We start from the raw sequence: 24,777 nt of genomic DNA on the forward strand, positions 1-24,777 counted from the left end.
ACATAAAAGGAACTTTGTGTGTCTGTGAGTTTGTTATCTATGGACTCCAAAATGGCTGGGCCGATTTTTGTGAAATTTTACACAAATGTACCTTATGTGACTGGATAGGTTTTGTACTTGAATGTATCTGATAATTATTATTAGATAGGTTTTGTACTTGAATGTATCTGATAATCATCGAATAAAAACATTAAGATGGAACAATCCGATTTTGACCAAAGTTACCACTTGAAAGAGTTGACTTTTGCAAACTCTACCAAACTCTTCCGCCAATTTTGGGTCTAAACACTTGAAATTTTAGATGTAGGTTACCTGGACATGAGTTAAACTTTTTAATATATATATAAATATGCACATAAAGTTATGAACAGTACATAGGGCCCAAGCAAAGCCGGGCTGAATTGCTAGTAGTTAAGTAAAGATGATCATTCTAAAAGAAAACCGAAAAAACTAATAGGGAATTAATTAAAATGAATGTTTAAAAGAATATGCAAATTAGCTAGATCTTTTGCTAGTGAATGCAATTCCATGACCCATATATAACAAAGTTGTATTTTTTTTTAAATAAAAAGAAAAAAGAGTTTTTAATATGATTCTCAATACACACACAAAAAAAAATTTATAAGAGTATAGATCGCTTAATTTTTTAACACTAATATTTAATAAATGTTCAAATTGATATCAATAAATGTGACAATGAGTTCATCTAAATGAAATCTGAAAACACGTTGTTTGGTATAAAAGTGGGTTATGTTTTTGCATAGAGAAAACGACATATCAAGTGAAACAATTTGAATACGAATAAACAGTGGCGACTTACGTGAACAGTTTGATGCAGGTTAACAGCAATCACTTTTTTCATACAAGATTTGATCATGTCAGATGTGAAGAAATTGGTCTCACCTCTTCGTTCCACTGTGATTTTACGGTAATCCTCCTAAAACACAAACAATCCATTTTGACAAAAGTAATTTTTCAGATTTAATTTCTTCAAAATCAAAAATGAACAGAAAGATAACACCCGTCAACTTTAATGCAAGTTTCAAACTTTCATTTGTTTTCTTCAAATTATCAGATGATTTGTGTAGTTTTAATCTTTATATTAACACTAGCCTGGGTGCCCGGTGTTGCCCGGGTATTTGGAGGTGTGTGTTGAACAAAAAAAAAAAAAGAAAAAAAGTTGTAGCAGGCAGACTCGAACCTGTGACGTGAAGACGGGAAAGGAAGTGGAGGTGTGTGTAAAGGTGTTGGTTAAGCAAAAAAAAGAAAAAAAGGAAAATTGCAAGTGCAAAAAAAAAAAAAAAAATGGTAGTAGGCAGGCAGGCTTGAACCCGTACTATGAAGGAGGAAAAGAATGTGGAAAAAAAACCCCAAAAAACTTGATGTCTTTGCCACTGCGTCCATCTCCAAACCGGAAGTAGCGAAGGTTTAAATTAAGGCTGGTTGATCAAAAGAGGAGATGATTTTCGATAATATCAGCAAAAAAAGCAACCCCTCCCTGTAGAAAAGTGCTCAGTTGAGAGTGAAGGAATTAATATTTTTGGTCAATTTTTCAATATTTGTCATCCGAAAGGCCGACCTTCAAAATGATACCGATCCCATGAAAATCTGTCGCCTGTTGAAAATTTTAGGCATACATACATGCATACATATATTTAAACAGACAGGTGAAATTTATATTATAGATGTGACCTCATGCAAGGCTGCATCTGTATCTCCTGGCAGTTTATGATGTCATAAAATATGCTAAAAAAAAGCCAACACAAACACTACCAGATGATAAATTTAAAACACTGACAACTTTTAACACAGGAAGACAAGATTTACCAGAAGTTCAATTTTATCAAAGAAATTTTTTTTCAAGAAAAATATATTAAATAAATTTTTTCTAACAAATATTACAAAGAAATAATTTTGTTTTTTAAAGATGAAAAGCAGGAAACAGCTGAAAGAAAATCAAGATTTTTCCTTATTTTCATGGAAAGTATAAATATCTTCTTTTTTTTTGTAACATCAAAAATAATTTTATTTTTTCATAGAAATAGCTATGATCGAAATCAATTATTTCTTTTTCAAGAATAGTATCAAATTTTTCTTTTATTAACAAAAATATTGTCTGTTGACAGCTGATTGGCTAATTGCATCAGCTTTTTCCGGTTGCTTACCATAAACTGCTGTAAAATGCTGACGCGATCTTAAGTCAGGTTATGGATGAGTACCATATTAATAAAATTATGAGACAAATTCTTGTGTGTCTGTGTGTTTCCCACCTCTAGCTAACTTATAATAAAAGAAATACAGTATAATGGACTGGGAGTAGGAGGACATAAAGATCCTCATTCAATTCCCAATAATGCCAGTTAATTTCTTAATAAACTTTAAAAAAAAAAACATTCATGTAAACACAAATTTACTTAAAGAAAAAAAAATTATATTTCTATTGATATATCATATTTTTGATCAATTGTTTTTTTTTGCGGGGTAAGCGGGTTCAATTTTTGTCCTTGAAATATTTTGGGTTTATTGAAATTTGATTGAGCTGTAAAAAAAAAATTTTTTTTTTTGCTTTTGTTAGCTTTCACTCTTAATGTAAAATATTTTATGAAAACATAGTTGTACCTATCCAGTATTATCCAGTTGGCTTTCATTTTCCTTTCTATTTTTTCTTTACTATTTTTTCTAAATAGGATTTTCACAATTAAATTTAATTATTACAGTATCGTTTAGTTATTAAATAATTAATTGAACTAAATTACCACAGAAACTAATTTTGTTAAGCTTTGATTTCTATTTATAAAATGATTGGATGTAAAATGTTTTCAAAAACTTTTAATCTATATAGTTATAATCTTGAGTTTTTTCCTCACTCTGACATTGATATAAAAATCAAACATTTTATATTTAAAAATTATTAAAGCAAACTTCTTAATATACTCAGTCATGAATATGTGAGTGACTACATAAACATGAACTAATTTGAATTAATTAATTATTCATTTTTTTTTATGGTTTCTTACAAGATGATTGATTTCTTTTAAATATTATGCTTAATTCTTTTTATTAACGTTTATGATAGATTGCATGGTTCAGTCTTTCCTTATTTTGATAGAGTATATTTCTCTAAATATCTATCTGCTAATGACAATTATTGTAGCAACAAAACTTGTTCCAACCATCAGAGATGCATTGACATGCTTATTCGTGCTAGGCATAGTGCCAGTCGTGAGGTTGACCAACTTACATTAAATTTCTCTGATGTCACTCTTTCCCACACGGAATAGCTAGAGGTTTTGAGATGGGTATTCCCCTACTTAGGATTGATAAGGAAAGTATTTATGCCGCATTCAAGGTATTACATTCCCATCTTAAACATCATGAGCCTAGGTCAAATGATGATTTTCTCTATATGAAGACTTGCTTAAGTTTGCTAACTCTCATTAACTCTCAAGAATTTGCATGGAGCAAGATTCATAATCAAGCTGCCAAACTTCTTAAGACCAATAAAGACATTTACCTCACTAGACCGGATAAGGGTGCCGGTGGGTAATTCTCAACACCAATGATTACACTGGGAAAATATTAGATATTTTGAACGATCAACCAAAATTTAAAAAATTTGGTGACATACCAACAACACCTTGAACACTGAAGCAAAACTTAAAAAAACGTTTTCTTCAGCTACATAGAAAGAATTTTATTAGTAAAGATACCTTTTACTGAACCCAGCCTGTTCGTTATATAGGTCAAACTCTTCAGTGCTTGGGAGTCAGAGTGGCACAAGATATCCCTTCATAGTTTCGTAAGTCACAGAGGTTTAAAAGAAATATATTGATGAGTGCATCTGGGTGTTTAAGAAATACACCCAGGCGTTTACAGAGTATATCTGGGAACTCACCGATTCAAGTGTCAGCAATTGGACAGCATTTGCTAGACAATAAATCGTGTGATGAGGTGTATTCAGACAGCTGTTTCTGCATCATACACACGGCCTATTCAAACACCAACTTAATATTCTGCAGGCCTTGTGTGTAACAATGTGAAAATCCTCCCTCTGTAGGTAAAAAGAGCACTCCCATAGCTTGGAATTCTTTAAAGATCTTTAGAAAAAATAAATAATGCATATGTTTGTCAATATATTTAATTTTTCTTTCTGCTATTACACACAGATGTGACATCCCTTCCCCCTTTGTATTATTGTCGATAGTGCTCTTTTCCCACTAATTATTTTTTCTTTCCCTCATTCGACTATTTATTTAAACGTTATTTGTCGATGACTTCTTTCTTGAAAATGAGTCGGTTGGCAGATAGCATGAATTTCATCTTTTTATTAAAATAGCTTTGCTATTAAATATCAATGTTTTTATTAACTCGTCCTTCTTTTACTCAGTCTTTTCTATATATTAGTTGTCCCTAACTCAACATGACTCTAATCATTTTCTTTAGGACATTTATAAAATTTTGTACCATGAAAAATCTTTTTAAATTCTTTTTATGCATATTTTCTACACCATGCATAATTGTATAAAATTTAGGATGAAAACATTCTAACACATGGAAATATTTTTATATATATATCTATATATATATAAAAGTGAAAGTGTCTGTGCGTCTGTGTACATTTCCCTACGCAATAACTCTGTCAATTTTAAGCCTACAGATTCGAAATTTGATATACAGGGTACTGAGATTTGGGAAAATCGATGTGATTGGTTTTCGGACAGAAATTTGGCGATTAAGAGGTCCAAGTTCAATGATTTGACCTTTGAGAACTCTACCAAACTCCTCCTACCATTTTGGGTCTAAACATGTGAAATTTTAGATATAGGTTCCTTGGACATGGATCCAATTTAATAACTTGATTTGAGCCCAAAAGAATAAATGTTAAGGTGTCAAAAAAGGGGTTAAAGTTAAAAAAAAATTGACCTCTGTGGTCTCTTCCAAATTAATCAGACAATTTCTGGTCTAAATGTTTGAAATTTTACATAAACGGTATTCAAAGATAGGGCAAGCTTTTTCATCAGTTTGGGTCGAAAATTTTTAGTTACCAAAATATAAATGTATGTATGTATGTTTGCATGTCTGCCTAAAACTTTCAATAGAGGCGACAGATTTTACCAAGATCAGTATCGTTTTGAAGTTCGACCTTTCATATGACAAATATCGAAAAATTGGCTAAAAACATTAAAATCTTTAGGTTTTTACCCCGTTCTTTTCCTCCTTCGCGGTACGGGTTCGAGCCTGCCTTCCTACTTCCACATTTGTTTTTTGTTCAACAGACACATCCAAACACCCGGGCAATGCCGGGCCGAAATGCTAGTATATATATATATATATATATATAAACATTTCCATTTTATTATTAAATAATATTTAATAATAAAAATAAATAAATATATATATATATATATATATATTTTTAATTTTTATTATTAAATATTATTTAATAATAAAATAGAAATGTTTTACCGTTTTTGGATGTCTATATATATATATGACCTTATTGATGTGTGTGCAAAACATCTCTACCAAACTTTTCTCTGAATATTTGATCTACAAACTTGAAACTTGATATATAGTGTATTTGGACCTCGGGAACACTTTAGATTTGGGTTTGAGTCTGTAAAAATAGATGCTAAGGGGTTAAAATTAAAAAAAAAAAACATTTGACCTTGGCAGGAGTAAATCAACTAACTTCTGAACATATATTAATTTTTAGATTTTTAGCCTTTTTTCAAATCATCTGGTGATAGCTCAGATGGTAACGACAAATAATGACTATGGCTGGAGCGCTGAATATTTTGGTTTCAATTCCAGCTGATGGCATCAAAAAATTTTTTTAACTTTTCAAATAATTATTATATATATTGGGTAAAATAGATCAAAATCAATAATATAGTCAATAAAATAAATCAAAAGAGAATTGTTCTATAATAATAAATACAAAATCAGTATAAATTAAAATAATATATTTAAGCTTATTTTACGACTGGACAATGTCGGGCAGCTTGTTAGTCTTTTAATATATAAGAAGTTGGAAGTCAGTTATTCAGAATCCCTGTGTTTCATGAAATAAAAAAGTAAACAAAAATATGTATGATGTACGTATGCATAACAAAAAGAAAACATGGTACACCAAAAATATCAGGTAAATTGATCAAGTTGTTTTATTTTTAAACAAAAAAATCAAACTTTATAGCTAAACTATTACGGTGCCATCTTGAAAATATTCTGGAGGAACAAAGGAGTTAACTCCAAATTAAAGTTTTAAAAAAACACTCTTAACATAAAGAGAGGAGTATTGGAAAAACTCAAATTCGGTTAAAAATGGTTTTCTTTATAAAAATTAAACTACTTGATCAATTTGCATGATTTTTGGTGCACAATATTTTCTTTCCATTACATTTCCGTACATAAAACAGATTTTTTTATTTTGTTTTTTGCTTACAGCAGGAAATTCTGAATAAGCGCTGCCAGTTTGAATAATTTTCTATTTGACAGTTTAAATGTTTTAAAATTTTTAAGAGTTAAAAAGTAATCCATTCTTTTATTTTTTTCAACTATTAACAAACTTTTAAAATGGCTGACTTTCTCATGAATATACAGAAACAAATCCTAATGAAATTAAATTCGTAATTTAAACTATTTTTAAAAATATTTGTTATAGTATTTTATGTTATTGAAATTTTTTATTTCAATAAATAATTAACAGTAAATAATAAAAATATATATAAATCACAAATGAAAAACACAAACGCACACAGGAAAAGTGGTTACACGATTTTACTGATATAGAGATTGGTCAGAGATTTTACAAGCATCCAAATAAATGCTTGTACTACAAGAAGTGATATAGAAAGTTATGTAACTTACTAATAAAATGGGGCAGATGGCTTTTGTCGGATGAGTCATGAAGATGGGTCCGTTGAATCCAACCATTTCGGACATATAAGGTAAAGCACCACAATGATCCAAATGAAAGTGACTGGAGGGAAAAAATAAATAAAAAAAGATGACTGAACATGGAGGAGCGGGAAGGAAAGGGAGAAAAAGAAGGGGGAATAAAGATGTTGGTTTATTCAATTTTACATAAATGTATCCAACCAAAATCACCATAAATTTCATTAAGAGAAGAAAATTCAATGTCTAAGTGGTTTAAAAAGAATAGGTGCTTTTTTGGAATAATAACAATAAATCAAAAATTTAAATTTCATCTAAAAGCAATGTTATCTACTTAATTGTCATGTGGAAATTACTAACATATATTACCACATTACTACCTAAAACATTTACTTTCACAATACAGCAATTCATCTATAACAGTACAAGCCGAGAGAACTTAATTCGGGGGAAGTCCCCTACGCAGAATCTTATGACTCTATGAGATTGGCAGTATCTCCCCACATTCTTGTAACATATAATAAAAAAAATAAATGAGAAATGATATGTCAGCCATGAAAGTTATGGCTTATATAACATGTCTTAGATTTAGATCAGCATCGTCATGAAGTAACCAAGAAAAGCGCATGGACGGCAAAAATAACGGAACACAATGACTAAGGTCTACATATATGTAGAATAATTTTATTACATCATATGGTTCATATTACATCATATTGTTCGGTTTACCCAAAAGTGTCTTCATACAATACTCAATGAACCAAGAATAGGGCAAACAAAAAGAAGTCAGCGAAACGAAACAATATCTTTCTCTTTTTTTTATATCATATGAAATAATGTCACTTGTACAGTTCAATCAAGACATTAAAAAATGAAAACATCGAAAAAAGTTATATTGTACGTATCCGTGTTGGACTGAAGATTTCCGAAAAAAAATTTCACTTAATTTGATTGAGTAGTTTTTTTTTTTTACAGCAGAAAAACATTTTTATGACAGCACGTTGAAGACAGCCATCTTTGAATTATTTGAACATGCCACGGGGAGATAACTCAACTTAAAGCGCCGACACTCCCTTCCCATCTTTAATACTAGCTTTTCTTCCTAAAAATCGAACCTTTTGCTCAGTATCATAACAAATTGTTTTTTCGATGTTTAAAAAAAAAAACTACTTGATGAAATTAAGTGAAATTTTTTTTCAGAGAACTTCATTTCATAACGGATATGTATAATTCAAACTTTTTTTTGATATTTTCATTTTTTAATGCCTTGATTAAACTGTACAGGTACCAAAATAATTATTTGAGTCCAAACACAAATATAAGAAACATAAACGTAAATGTCATAAGAAATTAACTTAGCTGGTCATTTGAGATGGAAAGGATCTAAGTGAGAGATGGGAATAATAAACACAAAATAGCTGATGGAAACATCATTTACAGATAAAATAAAATGTCCAAAAGAAATAATATTTTCAGTTCCAACGTTCTCTGAAAACTTGATATAAAACAATAAAGTTTGGTACAGTCCAATTACGTCCCTCTCAGCAATATTATAATACCCTAATGCAGTGGTCCTCAACTAGTGTGCCGCAGAATGATTACTGATGTGCCGTGAAGAGATAATAGCTAGAAGCCATTTAATTTCATTTTGTTTAATAAAAATCTTTAATTTCTTAATCATGATGAAACCGCTCAATTCTAACTCTAAGTAAAAAATGCCATAAAAATCTTACTGCAATTCTCAACTTCGTACCTATCTGAACAGGGAATGTCTTACCTAAACAAAATTAAAAATAAAAATGTGAAAGACTTTAAAATATTGAAAAAGAATGAAGAGTGTCTCTCTCTCTCTCTCTCTGTTTGCCCACGTATTGTAGCAGTAGTTAAAAAACACCAGGCACAACTGTCCCATTCACATTCACCATCATTATGTTATACCAGATGTTGAACACAGGATATGTTGATGTATGTGAATAAAAATTATCCTTTATATAATCTTTGTTTTTCTTTTATTGCATAAAGGGCTTTATGAGTAGAAAATACTAACTTTTATGCCATGAAAATTTAAATAAACTCAAATTTTCTCCCTCAGGCGAATTCTAGAGCAGCAGTGGGCCTATCAACAACCTAACGTCATCTACTTCATTTCACTGCAGCCTTTGACTTGGTGGATCACAGGAGTCTCTGGGACTTAATCTGCCATGATGGGTTCCCAACCTCATCAAGACATACTACTTGCACACCCGAACTAGAGTGAGGTGCTATGGGGAAGAATCCAATTCCTTCATCGTCCCATACTTACGAAACTATTTAAGCGCTGCCTTAAGGAGAAGTGCTTTCCGACTCCCTGGAAGACCTCATCAGTTTGCCCTATATTTAAGAATTCAGGTGATAAGTCATCTCCCTCTCAATACAGACCAATAAGTCTCCTGTGTGTTATGAGTAAGTTGCTGGAATCCATATTAAATAGAGAAATAGTCAACCACCTCAGCAGGAATAACCTTCTTAGTGACACACAATATGGTTTCCGCTCTGCAAGATCTACCGCAGATGTGCTGACGGTTATATCCCACAGGATTAGTGAATCTCTTGACAAAGGCTTCCTTTCTAGGGCAATTGCTCTCGACATATCAAAGGCCTTCGACAAGGTATGGTATAAGGGTCTACTTCACAAGATTTCCAGCTACGGTATAACTGGAAATGTTTTCTCAATCATTAAATCATTTCTCTCCGATAGGCTCATAAGAGTAGTGGTAGATGGACAAAAATCGGAGGCCTGCAATATAAATGCTGGAGTCCCTCAGGGGTCAATCCTGGGCCCAACTCTCTTCCTGATCTACATCAATGACCTCCCTAAACACATACTTAAATCATTCGTTGACATCTATGCTGATGACACGACCATCTACGGCAACACATCAAAGGCTGTAAATGACAAAGTTCTCTCTGATTCTCTCTCCTCTGATCTCGAGCACGTGGTTCAGTGGGGGAAGATGTGGCTGGTTACCTTTAATGCATCCAAAACCAAACTGCTATCCTTACATCATCAACGCTCTGATCCCCATCTGGCATCAATTGTGATGGATGGCTCTCGTCTGGGTGAGACCCCGTGTTTTGACAAGCTTCTGGGTTTGACCTTTACTCCTGATTTGAAATGGAACACGTACATCAAGTCTGTTGCCAAGGTCGCTGGAAAGATGGTGGGATCCTTCTACCGCTCCAGAAGATATGTCACTAATGATGCAATTCTCTATCTATATAAAAGCCAAGTATGTCCAAGGATGGAATACTGTTGCCATATCTGGGCAGGAGCTGCTAAAAACAGCCTATCCTGCCTTGACAGAGTACAAAATAGACTTCGTGGCTTAGTGGGGGATGCCCTTTTCTCTACCCTGCAACCTCTCTCCCACAGAAGAGACGTTGCGAGCCTGTCCTTGTTTTATCGTTATTTCCATGGCAGATGCTCGTCTGAACTCCAATCTCTGGTCCCCCCTCGCCAATCTTTCACGAAAAACACCCGTCTAGCTGAATCCACTGTGAAAAATTTCCCCCACTCTATATCTGTGCCTAAATCAAAACGCAGATTCCATGAACAAAGCTTCTTTCTTAGAACTGCACGCCTGTGGAACTCTGTTCCGTCTGCCTGCTTCCCTCCGGACTACAACTTGGATGTCTTCAAGTCCAATGTTAACAAATTCCTAATGAACCGCCCCCTTAAGTAAACATTTCAGCAAATCTCCTCACTAACGTAATGTACTTGCAATAACCCTTATCCCTGAGTGGCTTCCGGGCCTTGATAAGTGGTGATCACTGTGTAAAAAAAAAAAAAAAAAAAAAAAACAGGCATCCACCAAGGATGTGTGCTCTCCCATATCCTATTCAACTACATCGACTGAATCTTAGAGAAAAGCTTGGCTGGCTTTGCTGGTGTCAAAGTGGGCATGGCTGTTCTATCACCAATCTCAACTTTGCCCACGACGTTGCAATCCTTGGCAAGTCCTATACAGAAGTCCAACACGCACTCGACGAAGTCAGTCACATGGCCAAAATGGTTGGAATGAGAATCAGCGCTTCTAAGATGAAGATTCTCTCTGGTAACTTCGCCCCAATTGACTGAGTCGCTTTAACTCATGATAGTGAAGTTGTAGAAGAGGTTGAAAGCTTCAAATACCTTGGTGCTATATTAATTTATTTTTATTTCGGACTATTAGTCTCATCTTTATTAGTTGTTGTTTTTCATCTTTTTATAAAAAGATGAAAAACAACAATTAATAAAGATGAGACTAATAGTCCGAAATAAAAATAAATTAATATATATAATGCTCATCTCAAAAATGAATTCCAATTAAGTAATAATATATATATACCTTGGTGCTAATTTTACAGCTACCAGTCAAGTGAAAAAAAAATCATCACCCATATCAACCTGGCTAGTGTAGTCTTCATCCGTTTTCAAAAACGTTTGTGGTCTCGCCAGGTGGTAAGACGTTCAACAAAGTTGCGGATCTATGTGGTCAGAGAACAATTCTTCTCTACAGAAATGAGACCTAACCACTCCACAGAGAGGATCTTAATAAACTTGAAATCTTCGACACTACTGCTTCCATTTGCCTCTCCAACTGGATCATAATTCGACCATACACGTTAGATGTAAGATCGTTGGCCTGGAGAAAACTGCTGAAAAGGAGATTCTGGTGGTTCGACCACATGCTGCGCTGGCTGGAGGATGAGTTCATCCGTTAATTGATGGCGCCCAATGCACCCACTGCTTGGAAGAAGCACCAAGGTGGTCAACTTAAGACTTTTTTTTCTTTTCTTCGCAACGGTCAAAGCAGATATGGAGATCATGTTTGGTCCTCGTGTATTTGGTGTCCATCGCTGTAACCGTGAATGGCTAGATCATGCTGTTGACTCTGCGGCCGACCGACGAGAGTGGATGGCTTTGAGGCGAGATGCAGTAAACATCATTGGAACCAGTTCAACGCAATCCGGGTGGATGCTGCTACAAGTAAGTAAAGTAACATGCTATTGCTGCATGTGATCTGATTTTCTGCTAAAATTGATCATCTTGATTTTCTTCATTTCCACTCATTTGGTAGAGGGGATGGCATAAGTAAAGAAAAATATAGATAAAACAAAAGAGACGTGGAGAGAGTTAACTGACTGACTCACATCCATTCAAGTTCTAAAGCATGACTGTTCAGAAAGTGGGTAGTTTTCTGGTAAATATAAAAAGGATGGGTTGTCTGGTCCTTTCTACATTATAACCCTGCTATGAACTCCAGTATCACACTATTATCTTTTTTTAATTATCTCCCCTGCTATCATAAAAACTCTTCTATTTATTATTTAAGTAAAACTTGCGATTTCTTCAAAAAAACAATTTTCAATAATAATTGATTTTCTATTTCATAATTTTTCATAATTTCTGGATATGCTACTAATTTCAACATGAGAATTAAAGAGATTACATTGCTTTTAGTTGAAATTTAAATTTTCAATTTTTGTTATTCCAACAAGCACTAAAAAATAACTTTAAGAAAAATAATTTTTTTTTTCAATGAGAAAAAAAGGTGAAATAAAAATGAAAAAATTAATCTATGAAAAAGAAAATACAAAGAATTTTCTAAAGCTGAGACGACTAACCTGATAATGACACAATCTAAATGTTCTGTCAAAGTGCCTGTTCTTGTAATGTATGTGAAATCTGGAAAACGTCGCTGCAATAAGAACAAGAAAAGTTTGAAAAAAAAAAAAAAAAAAGTCACATAAATTATTATCAATTACTAAGGAATGTCAAAATTGTGAATTTTTTTTTCAATGTAATTTTCAATGATTAATAGCAATTACGTTATTATTTGGATTCTTCATTGTGAAAATAACACTAGAGTTCAAATACAAATAAATAGCCAATTAATAATTTGATTTTTTAAAATTCTTTCAAAACTTCATAATTTTGTTGTTACTAATTTTATTAAAACAAACATATAAAATAACTATTTTCTTAAACATTGTTTTCATAAATATCTGCTCTTATTTCTTTCATTTTTAACACATGAAAAAAAAATTAACAAAAATATTGGTGCTTGTCGAAAATTCCCCCCATATTAAAAGACAAAAATAAAAAATCTGTATGATGTATGTACCTGGGACAAAAAGAAAATATCGTATTCCAAAAATCATATAATTTGATCATATAGTTGTATTTTTGTAAAGAAACTAATTATTAAGCAAATTTGAGTTTTTCCAGTGTCTCCATGTTAAGAATCACTTTCTAAAATTTCGCAAGTTATTTGAAATCATTTCCCTTGTTTTCAAGATGGTGTCACAATATTGTTGCTATTCATTTGCTCACAAAATCTGATTTTCTTATTTAGAAATAAAACTACTTGATCAATTAATGTGATTTTTGGTATACGATATTTTACTTTTGTTACAGGTATGTAGATCATAGAGATTTTTTTTTTATTCATTGGACAGTCTCGCTTTTCATGTTCTTAGTGACTTGGTATTCTTGCTCTCACCCAAACCTATTCTCTGAAGACAGAGTCGTCCATCATTGCCAGTTCCGCAAATTTCAAACCTCCTTCTGCCTCAATCAATTTCCTACTGTCATGGCAAACATGACTCATCCTCGGTTCCAAAAGTTTGTCATTGATTGGGGAGTATACAAGAACGTTACCAACATACCCCCAACACAGGTTCAGAACCTCCTAAACAGTTGTTGTGAGGATTACATACAGATCAGCATTTTTCAGCATGCCAGAAGATGAAATCCTTGAGGCAACTGAATCTAGGTTACGGTACACATCAACCCTGCTGTCAATCACATGAATTTCGGCAACCTTACTCAAGCTTAAAATGAACTTTTGAAAGACTTTTTAGTTTGTATGCGATCACTTGCAGTGGATTGTGAATTCACTTGTCCTAGATGCTGTTTTGACATGTCTCCGATCACCATCAAAGACCAGTTTACCTGTGGGATCAACAATGCGACTCTCCAAACAGACATTTTGGCTAAGGCCAGTCAGTTGCCGGCCATTGAAGATGTTGTCAAGCATGTAGAAACCTTTGAAGCAGCACTCAGAGATCAACTCAGCCAATCATCTGATATTTGTGCTGTTAGACCAGTATCCAGCTACTGCAGAAACATGTCTGGACAACTCAAATCAACACAATCCTGTCAAGTACATGGGCACAGAGTTCAAAAATTTTCTCCAGGTGTGGGGGGTGGGGGGATTGGGGGACGCACCAGTTCTCCTCAGTTACATATCTCCAATCAAATGGTTGAGCAGAGATTGGAGTAAAAACAGCGAAAAGAATTATAATGTTGATGCGAATGGCAGTTTGAATACTGATAGAGCTGCTCGTGCCATACTGTAGTACTAGAATACTCCCCTGCCCAACGTGAAGTTGAGTCTTGCATAGATCCGGTTACACCACCAAATTCGTGACGGAATTCTATCCCATCCATATCATTATCATCTCCATAATGAGTGGATCATCTCTGCACAGGATAAGGAAGCATTATTCAGTAAACACAACAAGGCCTTGTTGAAACGCTATAATTCAAAAGTTCATGAACTTCAGCTCCTGTTATTGAGGTCTAACGTGTTGTTGCAGGGTGAAGATAAGAAGTGGATGTTTGGCGGCCATCTTGTTGAGGTGCTACCACACCACCAGTATCGTGTGAAGAGGTTTCATTCCAGTCAAACCACATTGCAGAATAGGCGCTTTCTGCAATTACCAATCATTAATTCATTCGGTCAGTTGGTGATAGGGTGACAATTCATACTCCGCCAGTTTGTGTTCCTCTTCCTGTTCATGCTCTCCTTCTTGACCCACCGATCACTAACGCTGCTGCTCAAAGTAAGTCCACACTAACATATGATTTGCAACCTGAATCTGATGTTCCTGATATGACATGTCGGGATGAGGGAGTGATGAAGATGTCCCGAGCTCTGAAGAACTTACAGCCTTTCAACAATCCTGGTCTGAGGTAATGAACCCTGAGTACTCTTGCTTTTGAACCAGAAACTATCATGGACTGGGAGGAAGGAGATGAACAATATACTCCTTGTTTCCTTCATTGTTGCTAATGTGTGTTTCTTTCATTTCAGCAGCTGGCTAACCATCTAATGTCCCTTTTGGTCCAACATTTGAATAACAAACTGGAACAAAGGAAGTAGGAGATAAATCAGACAATTCTGAAGAATATGTGCCATAGATAGTTAAATTGAAGATCTAAAACATCACATTAACCCTTTATGACCTGAATTATGATGTAGATTATTAAAAAGGTATTAACTGTTAATTTTAGATGGCAGCAACTGAATGTAAGCAATGGACAGTTGCAATCTGAAGGTATTTGGCATCTACCCAGATACTGAACTAATATGTACAAGGCGTGTTTAAATCAATTCCCACTTTATTTATGCCGGTATATTCATTTATTTACAACTGAACAAATTAGTTCAACCAGATCATAATGGGTTAAATAAATTCTTTATTAGAAGAAAATATCAAATTGCAATTAAAGTTATGTTCTATGTTTTTGTCTTCAACTTCTGAAATTGGTTTTGTTTACTGCAAAAAACATTAAAAAAGTAAATGTGAAATTTCATTTTGACATTCATTCTAATTTCTGATATAATTCATATTCAAACTTTTTTTTTATAAGGTAGTCACTACTTATCATGACCCAAAAGCCACTCGAGGTTAATAAGTGTACGATGGCCACTGAGACAATAGTGAAGTGATCATTAGTGGTAGAAATTGGGTAAAATTTGAATATTTAAGGAGATGGCTTAACAAGAACTTGTGTACATTGAATGTGAAGACAAGCATATTGTTGTTAGCTGAAAAACAAGCTAGCAAAACAGAGTTCCACAGGCAGAAAGTTCTTAGAAAGAAACTTTGTTCATGGAACTTGCATTTAGATTTAGGCACATATAGAGAGTGGGGGAAATTGTTTATAGTGGTTTTAGCTAGATGAGTGCTTTTTGTGAATGTTTGGCAACAAGGAACCATAAACAAGCACTTGCCATAAAAATATTGATAGAGCAGAGCCAGGCTTGTAACGTCTCTCCTGTGGGAAAGAGGTCGTAAGGAGGAGAAAAGGGAATCACCTATCAGATTATGAAGCTGGTTTTCAACTTTATCAAAGCAGATCAGGATGCTTTGAGCATCTCCTCCCCAGATGTGGCAATAGTACTTCATTTTAGGATGTATTTGGCTCTTAAACAGGTAGAGGATTGCGTCAAGAGTGAGATATCTTCTGAAGCGGTAGAATGACGTAAATATTTTTCTGGTGACTTTGGCAGCAGATTTCAGGCGAGGAGTGAAGATCAGACCAAAAAGCTTGTTGAAGTAGGGTGCTTCTTTGAGACGAGAGCCGTTCATATCAATTAAGGCCATAGGGATCAGAGCATTGGCAATGAAACGATAGTTAAGGATGTGTTAAAATTACTTAACCACCTTTTACCCCATTGCACCATATGTGAACCAACCACCTATTACATTAATAACGGTTATGATAGAGCTGACTTAGAACTTTTATTATGTGAATAATCCCGAGCAATATTCGATTGCCCTACTGACTCCATTGATTTGCTCGATGATGCAACCAAACTGAGGAAAAATTGCTTCAATTCATGGATTTGAGATTGATAATAATATGTTAATAATAACATTGTTTTGCTAAGAAAATAATTGATTTCGAAAGAATGGTATTGAAAGTTGTTTGGGCTATGATTGAGAGCAGTATCTGACCCTGAGGTCATCTCCCAAGGATGACTAGGCATGAGAATAGATAGATGGAAATTTTGCCTTGATAAGCAATTTATACACGGTTGGTAGCGGGCCAATCAGAAGAGAAAGGGATATGTTATAATGACCCCTGATTGGCTAGTTTGAACTAGAGAGCTCCATTCACTCACCCATCACCGCAATATAAGCTTATGCACGAGTAATTTTAGACAGTTGAGTTAAGAGAAGTGAGTTGAGAAGACAGCTGACAGCGAGTTGAAAGGAAGCCGTTGACCACTGGAAAATATGCCGAAATAACGCCATCAACCCTTCTCTCTCGCAAGCCAACCCTGGTTGAATACTTTTGTCATATATGGTATTTGCATAAACAAAACCCTCTGCTGCTGTTAATTCATCGCTTGACACTATTGCTGACAAAGGCCTCCCCCACATCCATATCTGCAGATTGTTAGTGTCAATATAAAAAGAAAAGAAAGAAAGAAAAGATAGATTCCCCCTTTTTCTTTTTTTTTTTTTTTTAATTCAATTTTCACCCCAAACAAGGCACAGTGCCACTTTGAAGAAGGGGGCTACTATCAGGGACTTAATTAGCGGGGTCATTATGAAGGGAGATGAGTAGAAAGATGTTTGTTGACATGACACTTGAACTTCTGCATATCGTTGCAGTTGGGAAAGCAGAATCCAGGAAGGGAGTTCCAAAGACCTGCAGTTCTGGGGAAGAAACTATTGGAGTAAAAGGCTTTCTTGCACCTAGGGATCTCTACTGTAAAGGGATGAGACTTAGTAGCTTGTCGGGTTTGTCGGGGGTAGTTACGTCGGGGAGGTACAAGTGTTTGCAGTTCGTCAGAGCATTCACCATTGAAGTATTTGTAGAACTGGCAGAGGGATGCAACATCTCATCGATGGGATAGAGGCTGAAGCCTAGATGACAGTTCAGGACCTATCAGGTTGGCGACTCTCTTTTGAACCCTATCCAGGAGCGAGAGACAAGAAGCAGATGCACCAGCCCAGATGTGACAACAGTACTCCATACATGGGCGAATGGTTGCCTTATAGAGGTATAGGATACTGTCAGGCGTAAGTAGTTTTCTAGCACGGTAGAGGGAGCCAACCTTCCTTGCAGCAGCCTTGGCAATGCTCTCAATGTATCTATTCCAGTTCATATTCCCTGTAAACGTTAGGCAGAGGAGTTTAAAAGAAGTACTTTCAGGTAATGTGTTCTTGGCAATTGCTATTGGTGGTAGAGAAGGTTTCTTGTAGTTATTGAAGGAAACAAGCTTAGTCTTAGCAGCATTGAATGTGACCAACCATTTTTGTCCCCATTCCACTACGGATTGGAGGTCATCCTCTAGTGTTTCTGCCATTTCCTTGGATATGTGTTCATTTGTTTTCCCCTCATATCTGTTATAGAGAGTGGTGTCATCGGCAAATATACCCATCTCCGAAACAATTTTATCAGGGAGGTCGTTTATGAATATCAGGAATAATAGAGGTCCAAGGATAGACCCCTGAGGTACTCCCGCATTTATGTCGTATTGTTTGGATGTACGACCGTCGAGGACAACTTTGATTTTTCTATTACTTAAGAAGGATTTAATTACATTATGAATTCTTCCAGTGATTCCATATGATCTAATTTTCCTTAGAAGACCATCGTGCCATACCCTGTCAAAAGCCTTAGATATATCGAGGGCCACCGCTCTACCCTCCCCTGTTTTATCCAATGAACGGTATATACGTTCAGAAACTACAGTTAAGATATCTGCTGTTGAACGGGCTTGCCTGAATCCATATTGTTTGTCAGTCAGGAGTTTAGCAGCTAATTGTGTCTGTCATTATCTCACCTATCAAGATTTTATGATACATTAAAATTGAATTCAGAATTATGGCTGACTGTTTCTTCAGGTGTAAACGCTGTCGGTCGCAGATGATGCGACATGTGTTAAACTGTGTACTCTGAAGTGATTTAATTTCAAATTTCAATTTTCATTTCAAATTATCTTTGGTATTATATTGTAGTTACATAGTTTTTGTAAATATAATTTTTATAAAAAAAGAAAACCAATGACTGGAATTTTTTTTACTTATTGCTTCTGCAAGGTTGTTAACATTGCTACAAGATCAGACAGTCAATTTGAGTTGTTTTGTTTTCAGGGGGACATCTACTGGAAGAAGAGTGCCTACCTCAACGCTGGTAAAGGGTTGTGGCGCATGGATCAACAAAAACAATCACAATGTGCTGTGTGGCTGCACCTATCTGCCCGGATTGGCAAACTTTTTTTTAGTGAAACAGAATAACCGGAAACCCTCATCAAACCCTGTCCTCGTGTAAACGTTCAGGGAAAACTGTCATGTTGTGAGAGTTGTTCTGGGTGACCAGAATAACTGTTGAACTTTTTGGGGCATTCCATGATCGGAAAGACCTAAAACGAACTCATACACTGGGCTATCTCCGATTAGCCATATAACATTTGGTTATATCATGTGCTGAAAGTTGTAGGAGAGAGACTCCAGAAGATCTTGGTTGTTGTTGGCCTTTGAAGTGTTGCCATAGATGGTAGTGTTGTCTACATATATGTTGATGAATGAACTTATAATGTGATTTGGGAGATCATTAATGAAGATAAGGAAGAGAGTTGGGTACAGGATGGATCAATGAGGCACACTAGCATTGATATTTTGAGCTTCAGAAATTTACTATCGACAACTACTTGTATAAAACTATCAGAGAGAAAAGATTTGATGGTTGAGAAGACATTTCCAGATATTCCATAGCTGGAAATCTTGTGAAGTAAACCTTAATACCAAACCCTGTCAAATGCTTAGATATTTCAAGAGTTATTACTCAAAGAGAAACCCCTCGCATATAGTTTCCCTGATCTTAAGTTAGATTATTGTCAATACATCAATTGTAGATCTCACCAGACAGAAACAATATTACTAGTCACCGAATAGGTTATTTTTGCTGAGGTGGTTGATAATTTCTCTATTTAACACGAATTTAAACAACTTACTCATGACACACAGAAAACTAACTGGTCTGTACTGAGATGCAGAAGAATGATCTCCAGTATTTTTGAATACTGGGCAAACTAATGAAGTTTTCCAAGGTGTTAGAAAGCATTTTTTCTTTAAAGTACCAATTGAACATCTTTGCAAGAATGGCTGCTAGCTTGGGTTGCAATTTCTTGAGTACTATGACTGAAATATTGTTAAGACCAGTGGTTTTGTTGGTATCAAGGTTCTTAATGAGTGTGGCAACATCATGAATAGATATGTGGATGTTGTTCAGATTACTTTCGGTCTTGGTATAATGTGACTGTCATAATTTACTTTAGTAGTTCATAAAATAAGACTTGAAATAAATAAAAATCCGAATCAGCATTTTTTTCTTTTTAACAAAATCATTTATTACCGTTACTTTTGACACTAATTTAAAAAGGCTCTCGCTGACACATGTTCATTTTACCTGGCCTGCATTTCTCCTTCCTCTGACCGCATGTCTGTCACAGCCATTCTTGTCCTCGATTTTACACGTTCATTTTCTTTGACACAGACTTTGTTTCTCCCTCCAACATGTTGCGTCCTTTTTCTTTTTTTTCCCTTTTTCTTCTTGCACACACTTCCTAATTTGCTGCTGCTGCTAATCTCTTTGCAAGCCATCCTTCGCTGCTGCGGATACTTTCCACATGCTCATATGCACTAAGTTACATTGGGAAGAAAAAGGTAGATGGCCCTGATCACATAGGGTTGACTTTGAGGCAAAGTTCTTGGCAAAGAGTTTGGCTTTGTCATATGTTGACTAACTCACCTCAGACCCATTGTTAATAGTTGGGATAGAGGACATGCATCTGTTCAGAATCTTGTTTGTTATTCATCAAAACTTATTGAAGCCAAGCCCCTGCTTTTGTACTTGATAGATTGAGTATATTGTACATCAAAACAATATGATATAAATGCAGGTGCACCTCAAGGGTTGATCCTTGGACCTTTATTATTCCTGACATTCATAAACCTCCCTGATAAAATTGTCATGGGTACATTTGCTGATGTATAACAGGCATGTGGAGTAAACAAATAAGCACATATCTAAGGTAATGGCAGAAACCCTAGAGGAAGACCTCTAGCTTGTAGTTGAATGGGGACAAGAATGGATAGTAACATTCATGCTGCCAAGATTAAACCTGTTTCTTTTAATAATTACAAGAAACCTACCTATGGCTAAAGATACATTATCTGAAAGTACTTCGTTCAAACTCCTTGGTTTAACGTTCATAGGGAACATGAATTGGAGCAGATACATTGAGGGCATTGCTGCAGCTGTTGCTAGGAAGGTGGGCTCTCTCTACCGTGCTAGAAATTGAATTACGCCTGAAAGTATCCTGTACCTCTACAAGGCCACAATTTGACCATGCATAGAGCATTGTTGTCACATTTGGGCTGGTGCATCTGCTACTAGTCTCTAACTCCTGGACAGGATTCAAAAGAGAATTGCTAACCTAATAGGTCCTGAACTGTCAGCCAGGCTTCAGCCTCTGTTCCATCGACAAAATATGGCATCCCTCTGCCTGTTTTATAAGTATTTTAATGGTATATGCATGACGAACTACAAACCCTTTTACCCCCTCAACGTAAATACCCCCCCCACAAAACAGAAAAAAATCCGACCCCTATAGAGTAGAGATCCCTAGATGTAAGAGAGCCTTCTACTCTAATAGTTTCTACCTTAGAACTGCTAGAATTTGGAATTCTCATCTGGGTTCCTGCTTTCCTGACTGTACTGACATGCAGAAGTTCAAGTGTAATGTGAACAGACATTTTGATGCTCAACTCTCTACATAGTATCCCTGCAATTATGTCCCAGATAGTAGCCTCCTATATGAAAGTGGTACTGTGACTTGTTTGGGGTGAAAATGCAATTAAAAAAAAAATATGACTCTTGTGTTTTTTATAATCCTTTTGCAGTGATTGCTGGCAGTTTTAAATTTCAAAACATCTATTACACTTAAAACAATTGAAGTAGTGGTACCTATGAGAAATGGTGACAACACATTCAGGGGTATACCATGGCTGACTGTTCGGTTTCTATTGGAATTTCTTGGAGGATATGTAGCTGTCTATGTCGATGGTTAACCAATCACTTAAGTCAGATGGTATAGCGGACACATTCTTTTCAAACATGAAGCACAGGAGTAGTTTCAATATGAACGTTCAGAAACTGTCACAAGTATCGTATGCTATTTGGAGAAGCGGGATATTTGGGGTTTTAATATACTTTGTTATCATCTTTATTGAGACAACTGAAGATCATAGTGGAAGATGAGCACAGTTCGGAGCATGTTGTTAGAAAAAAGTCTAAAATACTTGCAAATTGTCTTTAAGCATTGGGTACTCGAATGCATTCCATAACAATCTGTGTTAGGTCATAAGAAAAGGAGAAATCATGATGCAATCTCCCTTTGTCATCGATTTAGTTTGAGTGCACTGAATGTTAACTGAGGAATGAACAAACAGAGTATTATTAATTTGTTTATCGATACTCTCAAACATAGCTGCTTCATCATTGTAGGGATAGTCGAGAACATATATAAATGCTGTGCTGTGAGTAAGTACTACTCTTAAGCACATGTAGGGATGTTTGGGATCTTCTTTGGAGATGCCCCTGCCACAGGGGAAGTTATCCCTAATGTAGGCACATATTCCATGTACATTGGATATAAAGTTAGAATAGCCTTTGATGAAAATCGCTTGGGTTGGTAAATACACTAGATCATCAATTATTTCTACATAAAAATCTAGTGGGATTCGTTTAGAAACCAGCCTCCTCCTATACCTATCCCTTCTTTCTCTCTGCAACATACTTTCATAATACTAAATAATAGTTAATAAATATGTTAAAATAAAAGAAACTTTACTTTGGAATCTTTGGAAGTTTTTGACAAAAACATTTTTTTTTCCTTACCTCATCGTTAAATCCCATATGCATTCCACAGTCCAACATAATATTCTTGCCACCAATCGTGACTAATATACAACTGCGACCGACGTCTGAATTGAGAAAAGTTTAATAAAATTTATAGCACCAATAACAAAAAAACAAGAGAAATGTTTGACCTTTTCTATTTCTTTATTTTGTTTTAATTAGAGAAAATATACAGTTTCAAGCATGAGCACAACTTTGGGTCAAAATGGAGTTAATGCAGAGTTTTGATAAAGTGACATTAGCACAAGTGACATTAGCACAAGGGCATAACAGAGTGGTGCTAGCGCAGGGTCTGGCCAGAGTGGTGCTAGCGCAGGGTCTGGCCAGAGTGGCGTCAGAGCAGGGTCTGACCAGAGTAGCATTAGTGCAAAGTCTGGCCAGAATGGCGTTAGTGCAGGGCCTGGCCAGAATGTTAACGCAGAGCCTGGACAGAATGGCGTTAGCACATGGCCTGGCCAGAGTGGAATCGCACAGGACCTGGCCAGAGTGTTGTTAGTGCAGGGCCTGGCCAGAGTGGTGTTTGTGCAGGATCTGGCCAGAATAGCATTTAGAAAGGGTTTTACCATCTTTAATCACATGTATGCTTTGGAAAAGATCAGTCATAATTTTTTGGTGTAGAAACAAGGGATGTAGTTTTTTAGTATACTTTAATAAGTGTCAGTTGAGGATAGACAGGCTATAGCTTGACCAGCTAACTGACTGCACCTCTCTGTCATATGTAGTTGAGATCAAAATTGAAAAATACATTGTTTGGTTTGCGTAACCTTTTCATTCTCCAGAATCACATGGACTGCTCAGCCACTCGGAATTCTTTTTAAACAATTACCAACCTCAACCCCTCCTGCAGAGGGTGCAGTTTTTATGTATTCTGTGCCCCATGCCATATGCTGGAAGCTTTTGGCTTACCTTGCCCGGCACCTGAAAGATGCAAATAAAAAAGATTGTTATTAGAAAATCAAGAATTTCATACCAACATCATGTTTCAATAAAATTGATTTTTGCTACTTTTTTTTTATCAAAATTAAAAAAATCATTTTTAAAGGCAAATCTTGGTGATTATATGAACCAACTGGCATGGTTAGCCATATTAGCTCGATGATAAATTGTGACAACTGCCAAAAGGCAATTGCCTAAAATGAAACCAGAGTTCTTTAAATGGAAAATGAAAATAGGAAAAACATTTAATATTAATTATTAAAAAAATGTTTTTTGTTAACAAATATATTTATTTAAAAATGTTATAATTATAACAAAAACATTTCTGTAAACAAACATGCAATTTATTTTAAAATTTTAGCATTGTAAAGAAAACATTTCTGTAAACAAACATCTGTAATGTATTTTTTAAAATTTTATAATTATAACGAAAACATTTTTGTAAATAAACATCTGTAATTTATTTTAAAAATTTTATGTTTATAAAAAACATTTCTGTAAATAAACATCTGTAATCTTTTTTTGATAACTATAATGAAAACATTTTTGTAAAAAAACATGTAATTTATTTAAAAAAATTTTATAATTATAATAAAAACATTTCTGTAAATAAACATGTAATTTATTTTAAAAAATTATCTTCATATCAAAAACATTTCTGTAAATAAGCATATGAAAATAATCAGTTTTCAGATATTTTCATATGTTGACCTATATTTTTTGTTCCAGACAGCGTTGCCCGGGTGTTTGTAGGTGTGTGTTTTTTTGGGTAAATCATTGGCCAGGTGTTTATTTAAAAAAAAAACGAAGCCTTGATGCGCAGTTGGAAAATAATAAAGTGTGAAAAAAAAAAAGTGCGACTTGGCAGGTGCCCGTTTTTGACGAGTTAATGATGTCAACTTTGAGTGCAGGACAGTGTTTTATTTACCGCGAGTCTGTTCACTTCTTTTTTTTATACGAAAAAGCTTAATGCACATGTGGCGATCGAAAATTGTTAAATATTTATCTTTTCAAAGCAGGCAAATTAAATAGACAGACGACCCTGGTTGTTAACTCGTAGATATTATCATTTAGGCGCGATATAAAAAGTTTTAAGAAGTTGTGAGGCGACCGATCGCTTCTTGGAAAAAAGCCTTTCTTGGACATACACGAAAACGCACACACACACACAAACATTTTCGCTTTTATATTAT

At 35.0% G+C, this 24,777-nt stretch overlaps 1 protein-coding gene across 2 annotated transcripts in view; it reads right to left on the reverse strand.

The window, feature by feature from the left end:
* LOC145300514 (integrator complex subunit 11-like) overlaps window positions 1–24,777 on the reverse strand; it is a 65,771-nt gene that overhangs the window by 38,554 nt on the left and 2,440 nt on the right. The window contains exons 2-6 of one of the 2 annotated variants that reach the window (XM_080144491.1): window positions 23,555–23,566; window positions 22,628–22,713; window positions 12,544–12,617; window positions 6,871–6,982; window positions 821–937 (exon numbers count right to left, since the gene is read on the reverse strand). In XM_080144491.1, the coding sequence (XP_080000617.1) occupies window positions 821–937; window positions 6,871–6,982; window positions 12,544–12,617; window positions 22,628–22,713; window positions 23,555–23,566 (401 nt within the window). The remainder of the gene's footprint in view (window positions 1–820; window positions 938–6,870; window positions 6,983–12,543; window positions 12,618–22,627; window positions 22,714–23,554; window positions 23,567–24,777) is intronic. The other variant, XM_080144490.1, reaches the window with a different exon arrangement.

Source organism: Euprymna scolopes, chromosome 2 (assembly GCF_053919585.1).
Source record: "Euprymna scolopes isolate OS-2025 chromosome 2, ASM5391958v1, whole genome shotgun sequence".
Taxonomy (NCBI): Eukaryota; Metazoa; Mollusca; class Cephalopoda; order Sepiida; family Sepiolidae; genus Euprymna; species Euprymna scolopes.